The sequence below is a fragment of the Pinus tabuliformis genome, chromosome 4_2, assembly GCF_031772625.1.
Source record: "Pinus tabuliformis cultivar Carrire ecotype Pingquan chromosome 4_2, CPIR1, whole genome shotgun sequence".
NCBI lineage: Eukaryota > Viridiplantae > Streptophyta > Pinopsida > Pinales > Pinaceae > Pinus > Pinus tabuliformis.
Window position 1 is genome coordinate 1,028,506,477 of NC_142304.1, and position 16,328 is coordinate 1,028,522,804.

The 16,328-nt window shown below is 36.9% G+C and overlaps 1 protein-coding gene across 1 annotated transcript; it reads left to right on the plus strand.

The window, feature by feature from the left end:
- Positions 1–1,994: 1,994 nt before the first annotated feature.
- On the plus strand, positions 1,995–10,403 carry LOC149173131 (putative galactinol--sucrose galactosyltransferase 1). The gene is made up of 14 exons (XM_089424500.1): positions 1,995–2,649; positions 5,292–5,551; positions 5,673–5,763; positions 5,874–5,922; positions 6,106–6,197; positions 6,333–6,440; positions 6,661–6,795; positions 7,027–7,437; positions 7,606–7,747; positions 7,845–7,912; positions 8,700–8,834; positions 8,966–9,183; positions 9,301–9,389; positions 9,849–10,403. Exons 1-14 carry the CDS (start codon positions 2,459–2,461, stop codon positions 10,131–10,133), a joined length of 2,274 nt encoding a protein of 757 aa, XP_089280626.1. The 5' UTR covers positions 1,995–2,458; the 3' UTR covers positions 10,134–10,403.
- Positions 10,404–16,328: the final 5,925 nt, after the last annotated feature.

The window sequence follows — 16,328 nt, forward strand, 5'->3', positions numbered from 1 at the left end:
GAATGTAATTGCCAAGCTAAAGAGCAATGAAGGGGTGGTCGAAAGATATTAAGTGTAACATCAGAGTTAAACAAGGTTGCCCCCTCTCCCCTACCCTATTTGGCATTTACATCAATAAGCTTGAAGGCTATTTAGAGGAAGCAGGATGTGATGGCACAATCTTAGCTGGGATAGTCGTCATCCTTCTTCTCTATGCTGACGATATTGTTCTTTTGGCAAGGTGTCCATCTGATCTTGATAAGCAACTTAGGCTTAAGGATTTCTGCTCTACCATGGGTATGACTGTTAACACTGACAAAACAAAAGTTATGATTATCAGATCCAAGAAGGACACTTACGCTAATTTTATGTATGACAATAATAACTTGGAGGAAGTGTATTCTTACAAGTACGTAGGAATTGATATTCATCACAAGCTCAACTGGAACCATAACATTGAGAAAAGGATAAATGGGGGGTGGAAAGCTTATTTTGGTCTTGAAAATAATTGTAAAACAACAAACCGCGTAATATGGGATAAAAAGAAGTTCCTCTTTGAAACTTTAGTCACTCTTGTTATCTTATATGGCTGTGAGGTTTGGGGTTGCAACATCTCCAGAGAATCATGGAGAAAGATTGAGCAAATCCGGAAGTGTTTATAACTTATAACCTGAAAATTAAAAGTAATACACCCTATCCTATTCTCCTTATAGAAACAGGTCTTTCCCCTATTAAGAGCCTAGCTATGATTAGGTTTTTGTTGTACAAGCACAAACTCAATAACATAGACGATCATAGACTTCCTAAGCTAGCTTTAAATTCCAGCCAAAACCACCTAAGGCTCAATCGGGGGTGGCATAAAGACACAAGGGTCTGGTTAAACTATTGGGAGATCAACGAGAATGATGCATTGCAAAACATAAATAACATTAAAGATATTGTTACTTCTAAGTTCAAAGAAAAAATGTGGTGTCAGAAAGATTTAGCGGCTAAAAGAAAATTAAGTTATTATAAGAAGGTCATCAACCCCACCCTAGAAGATCAAAAGTATCTCTCTATTTTAACTAGCTCAAAGAAGAAAATTAATATAGCAAAGATTAGAACGACTTCTCATGGGCTCCATAGTGAAACGGGTTGTTGGGCAGTTCCTAAAACGCCATGGATGGAAAGGATTTGCCATATATGTGAGAATAAGAACATTGAGGATGAAAACCATTTCCTCTTAGAGTGCCCCGCGTACAACCACATTAGATCTCAGTTTCACAATCTTTGTTACAATACTGACCTTTCTAGCCTTTTACAATGTCAAAATTATAGTGAGCTCGGGAGGCTTCTCTCCAACCTTTTTGAGAATAGGAATAAAATCTTAAATCAAAATAAATAATTTGTTTCTTTAGGTCCGATAGAACAATAGTTGGTCTCAATGTCAGTGGACGTTAACCACCACCACCATCATCATCATCAATTAATTATAAATTTTAATACTTTAATTTAAATATTCTTTAATAATATTATAATTAATTATAAATTATAACTTTATTTAAATAGTTAATTTTTAAGATTTGAGGTACTTATAAAAAAAAATTCTTTAAAATAACTCATTTTACAAGTGTATGTTATTTAAGGTCATGTGATTCTCAAAATTAAAAGTTATAATGATTACCGTAGAAATAGATGTTAATTTTTAAAATTCATTACAAATATATATATATATTAAAATTGTGAATATATATATATATTTAAAATTACATAATGTATATATTAGTGTTTTCGGAAAAATACATTCACTAGATATTCGCAATAATAAAAAATTATATAGCCAACTTCCGTAATTGATATAAAAACGTAAATATCGTTTTCGACTACTCCACTTTCAAATCTATACATTCACCTACTAACTATGGTTAACAAATGGCCTGTGGTAACTATTATGTCGTTCTTTAACTAACCCACAATTTCGCCCAAAAGGTGAATTTCTGGTTTAGAATCCTGGAACAAAATTTACAGAGAAATCCCAGTATGGGTGTGTGTATATATATATTTTTATTTCACAGAAATGGATTTAGTACCATCAATAACAATTCTGCCAAAATTTCCGCCAAATTAACTGTTGTTGTTTAAGCAAAAACGTCGCCGGTTTAGAGTACGCCTATAATTTAGTGCTTGTTCTCTGACGAGTACACGTCACCCCTGAGCCGTGAAAGATTCAGTGCCTTGTTCCCTTGGGACTGCACCCAATGCCGTTGAAGCTATATAAACCTCACCCCTATATTCAATCAAATTCATCTGCATTGCTGTGTTATGCTCTGCAGGTCCTCTTGAGCAATAAATTCCTTCAATAGGAAGAGGGTGTATTTTCTCTGCGATTCATACCCAATACTTCGTTGAAGGGGTGCCTGTAATTGCATGAGAATTTCATTTTTACATCTCACAGAAATATATAAATTTACCCTCAGGGAGAACTCTGAGAATTGTGAAAATGACTGTGACTCCTGGTATTTCTATCGTGGACGGGCAGTTGATGGTCTTGGGCCAATGTGTTTTGTCCAACGTTCACGGGAATATAACCTTGACCCCTGCTTCAGGGGTGGGAATGGTTAACGGTGCGTTTTTGGGAGCCACGTCGGACCAGAGCAAGAGTCATCATATTTTTCCTATTGGGCAGCTCGAGTGAGTTCTGAAAATCTTGCCTTCAGGATTTGGCATTTTGTTTATTTTAATATCTATCTGCATTTTTTTTGGGGGTTGATATACATTTCTCAGCAATGGTATGATATTTTTATTTTATTTTGAGTTGGGATTCCTTCTGTTTTTGTGAATTCGATACTGTATGTTTTGTCTGTGTTTCTGATCGGGCTTGTGGGGTGGTCAACCTTTTGAAGTTGGGTTTGTTTTCAATGCCAGTGAGCATAATGGTGGCTTTCTTTGTCTTTTGTGATTTGGGAGGGTAATATTGGGAGGAGCGGTTGAGGTGTTGTGAACTGGTTTTAGATTTCGAGTAGGCAGACAGATCATGGTTCAAATCCTATCCAATGTTTATTAGGATCCACATTATCACCCTGGCAAACGGTTCATACTGATCACTTATGAATTTTCGATGATTATAGCCTGAATGATGGAGGTGAGGCACTCTTTGAATCTTCTTGATCAAAAGGATTCAGTAAGTTTTTCAGGAAGTTTTTGTGTCTTTTATCTGGTTCGTTTTAGTTTTTGAGTTTTCAGTTTGATACTACCTAATTCGCAAGGGTTTCAATATAATTTGTGCCTGTTTTTATTGTCATTCTTGTGGTTTATTATTCTTTATAACTTTTAGAAACTTGGGTATTGGTAATTCCTGGCCGTTGTGACAATTGGGTAGGCGAAAATTGAAATTCTAACAGGCATATGTGAACTGAGCACTCATATTTTCACTCTGTGTTGGTTCGTTTGCTTGGTTTGCTCTGACCTCCTCATAAGGAACCTATAATGATCCAACATCGCTGGTAAAGTTTCCCTCTGCATGCAACAAGTTTTTGTTGCGACTAATGAGAATGGGAAATCCTCAGCAGTAAAACATTTATTGTCTATCTGATCTCCATTCTAATGCTTTTCTTGGTTCTATTTTCTTGTTCCATTTTTTTTTTCGCTTTGTTTTTCTTGCGGGAGATGGGTGAAGGTTTGATTATCTGTTGAATGGGATAGTCATCAAGTGGTTTTACTTTTTAGTTTGAGGTTTTCTCTTTATTGATTTTATCAGGGTTACTGATTTTGATGGAGTATTCTCCTCGCAATCTTTTTATAATTGTTATTACAAGTTTTTGATGGGTTGTTTGTTTCCATAAATGTGTGAATGTTTGATTATCTGTTGAGTGAGATAGTCATCGAGTTGTTTTAATTTTTGGTTTGAGGTTTTCTGTTTATTGATTTTATCAAGGATACTGATTTTGATTGAGTTTCTCTCTTACAATTTTTTATAATTGTTATTAGAAGTCTTTGGTTGTTTGTGCCCATAAATGTCTTAGTGATTCAGGCCACTTTTCATTTGGTTTTCAAGGAAGCTTGATCTTCTTTTCTTATGCCTTTTTCCCGTTGAGGCTAATGAAATATATTGTTTTGCAGTTTTTATGGTTTTTTTTGGTGGGGGTGGGGGAGGCTTGGAGTTTTTTTGTTTCTTTTCAGCAGTGTAATTTGCAGTTTTGTATGCTATATTTGGTGTTTTATTGGTACTAGCAAATTCAAGATTCTTCAATTTGTAGAACGGATATTCCGTGCAACGAAAATTTCATGGAAAATTCAAGATTCTTCAATTCGTAGAACGGATATTCCGTGCAACGAAAATTTCATGGAAAATTGTTGTTTCTGAAGATTAGGGGTTGGAAATCAAGCTTAATTTGAAGGCTGTTTGTGCTGTTAACTTTTTTGTTGTGGCTCTCTCTGGGGTAACAGTCTGATTCATTTTACTAGTTGTTTCTCTTACAACAAAATATAGTTAGGTTCTGTACGATCTTAAGCACAGAATGCTGCATTTGCTTTTGTGTTTCCCACTTTTTTTTGGGAAACATGATCTTGCATTCAGAAGCATAGCTGCATTTGCTTTTGTGTTTTACACCTTTGTTTTGGAAGAATTTGATTTTGTGTTCAGAAGCCTAGCTGCATTTGCTTTTGTGTTTTACACTTTTTTGGGGAAATTGATCTTGTATTCATCAGCCTAATTTGAAGGTCGTTTTGACTATTATTGTTTTTTTCAGTAGTCTGATAGTTTACATGCTCTGCTTATGTAAAACTAAGTAGTAGAATACTGGGTATTGGAATCTATCGTTTTATGTTTTTTAGTTTCAACATGATTTGGTAAAGAATGAGTTTCATTAATTTCTGAAGAAACTTCATGTTCAAGTATGTATGATAATAATCACCAGAATGATATTTGGACCTCTTGTTTTTTGGTTTTATTCTTTTGATATGTTTTGATGAGGACTCAGTTTTAATAATTTGTGAGAATTTTGAAGGACATACTGAAGATTACACGGTTAATAATAATGTAATAAAATCTCATGTAGGAGACTACTGTGTTAGGATATTTTTTTGTCTTCAATTTGGATGTTTGCTTTATTGTCAAGACTGGGTTTCATTAATTTATAGAAAGTGCATGCCTAAGTGTATGAAATCATTATTACCAGCGTCTTGTATTCAGAAAATGTCTACTTCAATGTGCAGGGCGTTTACAATGCATTCTGACAGCTGCAAGAAGTGCACTTTTTGGGGATTTTTTGGTTATTCTGATCACAATTCTTTTCTATGGGTTATGATGGATGGTTTTATATGTATTTTTGCAGAGGCCTTCGTTTTATGTCTTTGTTCCGCTTCAAGCTCTGGTGGATGACACAGAGGATGGGCTCATATGGTAGAGATGTCCCATTTGAGACTCAATTTTTGCTAGTTGAGGGTAGTGAAGGTTCACCTCTGAGCACTGGTGTGGGCGATGGCATTGGAGAGCCAACAATCTATATTGTTTTCTTGCCACTGTTGGAAGGATCTTTCAGAGCAGTTTTGCAAGGAAATGAAAACAATGAGCTTGAAATCTGTCTGGAAAGCGGTAAGAATTGTAGAGATTATGAATGGTATAAAATTCTTAATATGACTCAATTTGTCAATTCCCAGGAGTAAAATAGGCATTTTGATTTTCTCTTGAATTTACTTCGTATTTGGCATTCCAGGAGATCCTGCTGTTGAGACATCTCAAGGAGTTTATTCAGTTTTTGTTGGTGCTGGAACGGATCCATATGAAGTGATTACTAGTGCAGTAAAGTGAGAACCCTTTCCATGTTTCAACTTTCGTATCTAATTTCCTCTCTTTTGGAAATTCTCAGATTTCAGTATCAATGTTATATGATTAGAATCAATTATTGATAATGCAGGGCTGTTGAGAGGCATTCTAAAACCTTTGCCCATCGTGAAAGAAAGACGGTAATTTCTCATGGAATTGAAGCTTGGTTCTTCCATTGGTGTTTGAATATGTTCTGTGTGCTAAAAAGTTTAGCTCGCCTTGAATTTGAATTGAGAATGACACATTCATGTATTGTTTTACTAAGTCATTATAAGTTCTCACTGGTTCTCTGTAGTCTTATGATTTGGATATTTCTCTTGCAGTTACCTGATATACTCAATTGGTTTGGGTGGTGTACATGGGACGCATTTTACACAGATGTCTCAGCCGAGGGTGTAAAACAAGGTTTAGAAAGGTATATTATTTTGTGGCCCCCCTTTTATGTTCTATAATCATATATTAACTCTTGTCGAGATGTAGTTCTACACGGTGACCTTATCCTAAGGGTCCAGTTCCAAATAATTATGATTTTTTTGTATTTCTTTAACAGTCTAGAGAAAGGGGGCACCCCTCCAAAGTTTCTGATTCTTGATGATGGCTGGCAATCTGTTGAAATGGACCCTAATGCAAAGCCTTCTCCAGTTGGCAATACAGCAAAGTAGGTTTGACCACCTTTTTTCTACAAATATGACATTTGAATTCAATAATTCTTGCTCTCTTTGAAATCTGAAGATAATTTCCTTTTGATTCTCAATCTTCTTATAATATGAAGTTAATTTCATTTTGATTCTCAAAGTTCTTATAATCTGAAAGATAATTTCATTTTGATTCTCAATTTTCTAGTGGAACTCTAACCATTCTATGGGCTCATAATTCAGTTTTGCAAATCGGCTGACACATATAAAAGAGAATTATAAGTTTCAAAAAGATGGAAAGACTGGTCAGAGACAAGAGGATCCTGCTTTGGGCCTCAGACACATTGTTTCAGAAGCAAAGAAGACCCACAATTTAAAGTAAGCTACTTTAGCTGTTCATTAGGAATTACTCAATTATACTCTTTACTTATCTGTATGCTCCAAACCCTGCATTCGAGCACTTGCCTCATGAATTCATAAGTTACCTTCTTTGTTTAGTGACTAGTCGATATATTCAAACTATCATTTGTATATGCAGACTACTTACCTCCATAGTTGATTTGGCATGCTACTTTGTTCTGAATTTATATTAAATTTGTATGATTCCAGGTACATTTATGTTTGGCATGCTATCACTGGTTACTGGGGAGGAGTGAAGCCTGATGTTTCTGGAATGGAGCATTATAATTCAAAATTGTCGTTCCCTGTTGAACCTCATGGGATTCTTCATCACCAACCAGACGAGGCATTAGAATGCATAAAATTAAATGGATTGGGCTTAGTCCATCCCAAAAATGTGTTTCAATTTTATGACGATCTCCACTCGTATCTAGCAAGTGCTGGCATTAATGGTGTCAAAGTGGACGTCCAGAATATTATTGAGACATTAGGTGCAGGTCATGGTGGTCGTGTTAAATTGGCCAGCCAGTATCATCAAGCAATGGAGGCTTCTATTGCTCGAAATTTCCCTGATAATGGGATAATTGCTTGTATGAGTCATAACACTGATGGTCTTTACAGGTTAGTGTTATAGAATTGTTTATGTTTTCTTGTACTAAACAAACAATCCGACTGACCTTCTGTTGATCTTGGAGTTGTTTTAGTTAGTAGGAATCAGGATACTTCTTTTCCCTCCCTTGACCATAACAGTAACAAATTTGTATTGAATTGTCTATATTGTTTATATAGTTCGAAACAGACTGCCGTTATAAGAGCCTCCGATGATTTCTGGCCAAGGGATCCTGCATCACACACCATTCATATTGCTTCTGTAGCCTACAACAGCGTTTTCTTGGGAGAGTTTATGCAGCCTGATTGGGATATGTTCCATGTAATGCCCCTGATAATATCTACTGTTATTACTTCCAAGTTTATTTTCTGTGGTTCAAGTCTACGAACAGTAGCTGATTATTATTTAATTGTAACAGAGTCTTCATCCAATGGGTGAATACCATGCCGCTGCTCGAGCTGTTGGGGGGTGCTCAATTTATGTCAGGTAAATACTTTGATTGGTTTTAGTCCTAATTGTGCCAAGAGGTACATTCTACAGCCTGGATTGAGGGAGATGTCCAGTACATTGTGTGTCCATACATCTGTGCATGCATAATGGTTTAAGAGACAAAATGTGAAAATTCTCTAAGCTCTGAATCTATTTAGCGCTGATAAGATAAGATAATTTTATTAATGTCCAGTGAATTACCACCAAAGTAGGTCAATGGGACTAAAGGATACATCCAGTACGAGTACAATGTGGGAGTAAAAACGCAACTCCTAGAAAATGCCAAAGCTAAATCTAGGATAAAATAAAGTAAACAAGGATGCAACAACTGGACAGCCTCATAAACATGTATATAACTGGAACAAAGCCCCCTGGTGATGAAGAAGATTAAGTGAATAAGTCCATGTATATAACCGGATCAAAGTCCCCCGGTGATGTAGAAGAGTAAGTGAATACCTCCAGGGTTGGAGGTCGATGATGTGAAGAATGCCCGTGTCTAAGAGGAAGCAGAAAAGTTGAGGCACAAACCAATTTGTTTGCACATTCAAAGGCTGTATAATTACATTGTGGTTTGCACTTTGGCTTTGAGGAACTACTGCAACCAAATAGATAGAGAGATTAAGTTGTTTCTGCTTTGCACATTTGACCTCTGTTTTCATTTTGGAGCATGTTGTTCTTAACCAATCCGGTTATGTGGGGAAGTTAAGTTTCTTGCTTAATATATTGTAGTTTTGCCATATAAAATCAATGACAATCTGTGTTTTTTTTGGATTGATAATGGCAGCGACAAACCTGGTGAACATGATTTTGACTTGTTGAAGAAGATCGTTCTTCCAGATGGATCCTTATTACGAGCACAGCTTCCAGGAAGGCCTACAAAAGATTGCTTGTTTACTGATCCAGCTCGTGATGGGACAAAGTAAGAGTTTTTACTGATCCTGGAAATTCATTATTAGTTATGGTGAACTTATTTACCTTCAAATGACCTTTAAAAACAACTTTAATGTAAGACATGCAAGATTTATTGTGTGTTGTCTTGTCTCTCTGTAGCCTCCTAAAACTTTGGAACTTGAACAAGCATACTGGAGTTATCGGTGTCTTCAATTGTCAAGGTGCCGGGTGGTGCAGGGTTGACAAAAAGAATCTGGTTCACGATTCCCAACCCAAAGCTATTACTGGTGCCATTCGCTCAATGGATGTAGATTATTTACCAAAGATTGCAGATGAAAATTGGGACGGTGATTCCGTTGTATACTCTCACAGAGGGGGTAAGATATCAGTTTATGAAAGTTGCTACTTTTATCCTTTTTCATGAAATTAAATTGTGGAGTTTTCCTGGGTGTCATGTCCAGTTCAATCTTTGATTTTTTGTTGGCATATTGCAGGAGAGCTTGTCTGTCTTCCTAAAGGTGCAGCTTTACCGATTACTCTCAAAGCACGGGAGTATGAAGTTTTCACAGTTGTTCCTCTGAAGGTATGTATAGTTCAAGCTGTTGAACAGTATACTTGTAACTATACCTTCTTCCTTGATAAGGGCTTAAAAGATAATTAGTTGAATTTTCTTCCCGTTTCTCTAATTTTTTTTAATTAGGTCTCAAAATATATGATCTCCTCTGTCTCTCAACTCTCAACTCTGAGACTATTGAGCTTTTTAAGTTGTCATTGGTCAATTTTTATATTGTTTTCTTTTCAGTGCACACTGCATTGTGGAAATGAAGCGTTGAATCCTATGTTTATTACATAAATATCATGTTTATTATATATATTATTTTTTGTAATTGTAATCAGGGTTATATTCGCATCCAAGTATGGTTGTTCTGTTAATGTTGCCTTCCAGATTTTTGCTTCCATTCAAATGGACTTATTCATATCAGCATGGATTGAATCTTGAACCTCTTATTCTAGAGTCGCTAAATTGTTTCATCTGATGCAGGGGTTAGCCAACGGCATCTCTTTTGCTCCCATTGGACTGATCAAAATGTTCAACTCCGGAGGAGCTATTAGTGCATATGAGTTCGATCCAAACACCTCAACAGTGTTTTTGAAGGTTCGAGGTTGCGGGGATTTCGGAGCATATTGTTCTGTGAGGCCACAAGCCGTGTACGTGGATTCTACCCAGATAGGTTTCAGCTATGAAGAAGAATGTGGTCTGACCACTTTCACATTGAAAGTGCCAGAAACAGAATTATATTTATGGGACATCAGAATTGACATATAAATGTTTTAACCAGTTTAGATTTAGGTGCTCTGCATAGTTCCCTACTCAGCGGGCTTCCTAAAGATGTTTACTGGTCTGAATGCAAGAAGCATGATGCCCCCAATTTCACAAGAAGGAAAGCAGTGTTAGTGTTATTTGTGTAGTTGGTTATCTTAGAGCACTAAATTTAAGGACTAGCGTTGTGACTTGTCATGTATATTATCTTCAGTGCCTCGTAATCTCAATTAGGATTGCCGGGCCATTTGGTAGTTCCAGAAAATTCTTTTTGCATGTCTGGCATGTTTTGAGCTTCATTTTAATGCTGCTTGATGTGGTTCTCATGTGGAGCATTTTGTGATCGAGTTTCCTGTGTCACATATATAGGTGCATCATATATTCAGATTTTTATGTTATGGGTGAATCATATATTCAGATTTTTATGTTATGGGTGCATCTTACATTTAGATTACATTTAGATTTGTAATTGAGTTTACTGTGTGATCTATATAGGTGCATCTTACATTTATATTCTTAAATTAGATTGTATCACATGATATCGTCACGGGAGGGTAATTGATATTTTTTTTCAAGGTATTAAGAGTGTTTTTTTGACATTGATTTTGTAACATTATATTATATAATGTAATTTATTGTTGGCTCAAAATTTAAAATTGCAAAAATTAAATTAACAATTATTAATCTCTATTTGATAATTAAAATTGAAAAATAAAATTGGAGAAGTTAAATTATTTAAAATAAAAAATTATGACAAACGGTTTATAAATATTGTTAAGGTAGTTTAAGTAAAATTGAAGGTTGGGGCAGTCGGCTGCCTCGCTCCCCACCAGAGTTCGATCCCCATTTGTACCCTGCGCAGCAGCATATATATGCTTCTATGTAGTTTGTAATGTGAATGTAAAAACATGATGTGACAGTTGTCAGCTTTGTCTGACACGTATATGTACAAAAAAGAGGGCCCATAATGCTTCTTCTGGGAACTAGCCCCCCATTTGAAAAAAACTATTTATAAATTTCCATTATTTATGTTGTTTCAAAGTTGGATTATTTATGTTATTTCAATGTTCTAGTACAACCACAACAAAATTTTCTTGCCTCTACAGTTTTGCATTGAAACTTCCAATAAATTTTACAAAATTGACCCAAAAAATTCAAACTTGCAATACATATAACATGTGCCCTCGAAGGACCAACTTCAAAGCTTGTTTCCCGTTGCTACATCTTTGCCACAAAATTGTTCTTCCACGCCAACCTTCTGCGAGTTGGGTGCCGAATCGAAGAAACCATGCGTGTCATCAGTCTTTGCAGACCTAGCGACTTTGCTTTGCCGAATCGAAGAAACCATGCGTGTCATCAGTCTTTTCGGACCTAGCGACTTTGCTTTATTGTGCCTTCAACAACAATAGCTTCATCTCCAGGCCTACGGATTTTCTTTCCATTCGAGCCTACAACCATTCGAACTTGAACCTGTCCTCTCTCTCAGCTCCAAGAGCTGCAATCTTCTATCAATGAATTTAGACATTCCCATCAATACCTTGAACAACCTCTCCACTAATTTCTTCCAACAATCCGAGACCCCTTCTGAAACCTGGCTCTCCAAGGTAGCCGTAACAAGAAGATACCAATTACAGTGACACTAATTTGAGCGCAAGGGTGAAAAGAGACTGAAAATGCCTAGGATTCCTGCCAATTTAACGTTGCTTTTGCTCTCCATTGATAACAGTCCCCGAGAAAAGCCATTAATTCTAACATCATATGAGATCTCAAATTGACCTCCATTGCCATACTGAAAAACTTTGAGCAGAGGGGATGCTCCAGAGCATTAATGGTCAAGGATTCAAAGGAAATCAACCGAATCCTTGGCATAAAGGCAAAAGGACCGTCTCTCATTATAATAGATCCTCCCTACTATCCATTTGTACTAACTGTAATCACTTCTGGACAAGGAATGATGCATGGTGATCTCACCCGTCCACGCTAAAAGTCTTTCAAGGTGACAAGGCCAAGGGAGTGGAGCTCCACCTAGCAAATTTCTTTTAATTCCATTACTCCTAATGCCACGAGCTTCTTTCGACGTGACGACCAAGCCTTTTGCATTAACTCCATTAAAATTTCACAGGATTGGAGCTAGATTCTTTCCTCCATCGTGAGATTCCATAATTCCTCGCTCAAGCTCAAAACCTAGATTAGCAAGCTTGTCCGCCTCATCGTTTAAAAATCTAAGAATGTGCTGGAAGGAGATTTCTTCATTTTTTTTGCATTGCAATGGTATCCTATGGCAATTGAAGACAAACTAGAATTGCTACTTGATGTTGCATTGGTTATCTGTCTGATGACGTCCATAGAATTATGGCGATATCCAGTATGATTGTTTGTTGCTATTCCCATGTCCTATGTGAAGTTATAAACCATGTGTTCTTTAAGGCTATATTTACCCCTCCCGCTCCAGCACCATCAAAACACGAGAGCTAAAGATGGACTGTTTTTCCAAAACTTGGAAGTCCTCAGCCCCCAATCTAAGATGAGAGGAGGAGTGCACTCTAGGACAAGTGAAGAAGCTTACAACATGATTTAGAAGGACATAAACTTTGATCCAATTCTTCTCATATGCAGATAATTCTTCTCGATCTGCTGCATTAATACCCTCGGCTGAAATACTTTCATAAAGGAGGAACTGGTATATTACTCTTCCATGCGTCAAACATTTCTGACCAACTACAATGGTTAGAATTAACAGTATAAAATTTCTCGAAAGCTACTTTCGAGACATAAAGAGAAAATGAACATGATGGAAATAAATGTGGAATCAATTCTTCTTTCGATTTGCATAGAACGCAGTGAGAAGAGCCATGCACATTCCTACGTCTAAGATTTTCAGCAGTTAACATCTTCATGTGGATCAACATCTAGCAGAAAGAGTTGACCTTAGGAGGAGCGTCTGCATGCTAAATCTTTTTTCAGATTTTCATTGGGGTTGGGTGTGGAAGCTTCCTCCACAACAATTTATAACCTTCTTTGACAAAGTAATGAAGAGACTTGCTTGGGTGCCACAAATGTGAATCCATGGACTCCCGGACTATTGGAGCGAGTCCCTTTTAAGGATGAGAGCAAAGAAACCCATTGAGAGCTTGGATGGGCTGAGAGGTCTGGGAAAACCCATCTAATCCATGGGCCTGAATCATCCCATGACGAGATGTCTTTCAGTGTTTAAAAACCTTCGCTTCCCATCTATTCCACTAAGTTGCCAAATCCATTATGATTCGAGCTTAAAACATCCAAAGGGATATTATCCTTCCAAAGATTTATTCTTGCCCCACTTCTTGCGTGCCATCCCAGATTTCCTATTATAATAGGAGTTGTAGCCCTGCACAAATTCCATATTTTGGATCCCCTTCCAGTCCTCTGAACATTTTCAGCTCTGAGCAATCTAGATTTGTGGAAATATTTCTTTAAAAAGGCTACGTTTCACCACTCTTTGGAGTATGATGTCAACTTCGAAATAATTTTCACGCCCAAGGCTAGGTTCATATACATTGGGTATTCTATATCCAGACCTCCATACTATTTTGGAAGGACAATATTCCAGTTTAACAAATGAAACTTCCTATCATTACTTTTATCCCTGCCATAGAAAATTCCTTAGCATTGCTCTAATTTGGGAGAGAATACTTTTTGGAGAGAGAAGACCTGAACAAAGATAAATTGGGAGGGCAGTTAATACAGATTTAATTAGAATGGTTTTTCCAGCTAGATTTAACCATATTGCTCCCCAACTTTGAATCTTATTTTTAAATTTCCGAATGATCCTCCCAATCCTCCCTGAAGGATGTCCGGAGAGAAATTGGGATTCCTGGGTATTTGGAAAACTTCCAATCTATTTGAACCGAGAAGTCTAGGGCAGAAGCTATCTCCTGTAGAGTTGAATTTGGACAATTCCATCAGTAGAGCTGACTTTTTCTTTTGTTCACTAGACCTCATAAATATTGACGTAAAAATCTAAGATTGCTTTGAATCTATTAGCAATAATCTTAGAAGCCCCTCCAAGGAGAATTGTGTTCATTTCTGGAAATACTAATCCCTGAACCATTCTCCACCTTTTCCAACTTCCAACAACTATAATGTATAGTAAAGGAGAGAGAGGACAACCTTGACAAAGTCCTCTGGAAGTTTTAAAGAAAGGAGTAGGCATGCCATTGATTCAAGGGCAATTGAAGGGGACCCAATAAAAGCTTTGATCCAAGCTTTTCAAGAATAACGAAGAGAAAGGAGTGGCACACCCGGTCAAAGGCATTTCCTATCCAGTTTAATGGCAAAACTAGGTTCGCCCCTCTCATTAAAATCAGGAGAATATCTATTGACGCATCCCCTGATGATGGACTCACTTGGTAGTCTAAAACGTTGGGTTCACAAAACTCTATAATAGGTCATTCCTCATCTATAAAAAGAGAATGATATTATCTAATATATACCTTTGCTAAAGAAATCCTCCTTGGTTTTCAGAGATTAGCCTCAACAAGACTTCCTTTAAGATGCTTGCAATGATTTTGGGTAAAACTTTGTATGAAGCAATGCATAATGATATGGGCCGAAAACGGGAAAAATTCACCGGATTGGAATATTTTGGAATAAGAGCAAGAAAGGAGGAGTTTGTGCTCCCCTCAACCTTATATTTGCTTTTATACCAATTTAACATTTTGATTAAATCCTTTTTAATCTCAAGCCAAAAAGCTCTATAAAAGCTAATTGGAAATCCATTGAGTGAGTGCCTTGTCAGGGTTCATTGACCATATTGCCTCCACCACCTCTTTTTCCTCAATTTCCCTTGCTAGCTGTTGATTTTCTAGCTCTAAGATCTCAAGGAGAAAGGGAGACAAGAACTCTTCATCCTTAGAATAATCTAGGTCACTTGATGAAGCATATAGAGATTAAAAATGAGAAAAGGCTTCACATTTAATCGCTGAAAATGAGGTGATTTTATCTTTACCTTCGGGGGTGATTTCTCTTACTCTATTCCTTAGCTTCCTAGCCTCTGATTGCTTATGGAAGAAGGTAGTATTCTTGTCTCCTTCTCTTAGCCAAATTCTCCTAGATTTGAGTCTCCAAAATTCCTCCTCCTTTATGCTTTCCGAAGAAAGATGAGAGCTTAATTCCTTTTCTTTATTCACATGCTAATCCTCTATTTCACTATCCTCCATAATTTCCATATGTTGCTCCAGTTCTTTGGCTATGTCCGCTTTCCTTTTTCTAGGAGAGACATAGGATTCCTTTGCTCGTGAGCGAAGAGCTTGTCTAACAACTTTCAATTTCGATTCCCACACAAAGGCTAGGGAGCCTAGGATCTGAGTGTGTCAAGCCTGATTTATAATATCTGTTGCCCCTTTTTCTTTTAACCATCATGGGTTAAATCTGAAAGTGATTGGACCCAAATCCTTTTTTTCTTTGAGATCTAACAGAATGGGACAATGATTGGACTCACCTAGCCCCAAAATAGAGGAGGACAAGCCCATCCCTTTGAGGAGCCAAGAACAATGGATGAGAAAACCATTGAGTCGAGCTACAGTATGAGTAGCACCACTCCTATTTGAACAAGTGAACTTGCCTCTAGAGGGTTTAATGTCTAGCATATCCCAATCTGCAATTAAGTATTCCATTTTTTCTTTAAAAGGGTATCTAACTAGAGTTCCTCCTCTTTTCTCGCTTGCAAAAGAGTTGTATTAATCGCCTCCTACAATAGAACCTTGGTTCCAATGATCTTCTTTAAGCAAAGTCATATTGTCCCAAAATTCTGACTTTTCTTTGTATGTCACAGGAGTGTAGACCCTCAAAACCTTGAACCTCTCCTTTGTGTCATTTTTCTCTAAAGAAATTACAATCCAATGTGAGGAATTTTTAAAATTGACAATTGAAAATGCTAAATTATCCCAAAAAATGCAGAGTCCTTTAGAGTTTCCCCCGGAACTTTGAGCTATGTTGTTGCCATCTTTCCAAAATACCTTGGTTGCATTTATGAGCTCGTTGTCCTCTACTTTTGTTTCTTGTAGACACAAGATTGAAGGCTTTTCTTCTTTTACCAAATCTTTGACAGAAAGGGCTTTTTTCAAGCCACCCATACCCATTATATTCTAGGATAATAACTTCATCATTTCTTCTGAGGAGATTGGAATTTATGACCTCCTTCCACTTGTCCTGCTGACCCTT

Excerpts from the sequence above, each read along its gene's own strand:
- LOC149173131 (XM_089424500.1), top strand. The coding sequence starts at position 2,459 with ATGACTGTGACTCCTGGTATTTCTATCGTGGACGGGCAGTTGATGGTC. Across the intron at positions 6,198-6,332 it reads GTAAAACAAGGTTTAGAAAG|TCTAGAGAAAGGGGGCACCC; the intron begins GTATATTATTTT and ends TTTCTTTAACAG. Across the intron at positions 8,835-8,965 it reads CCAGCTCGTGATGGGACAAA|CCTCCTAAAACTTTGGAACT; the intron begins GTAAGAGTTTTT and ends GTCTCTCTGTAG.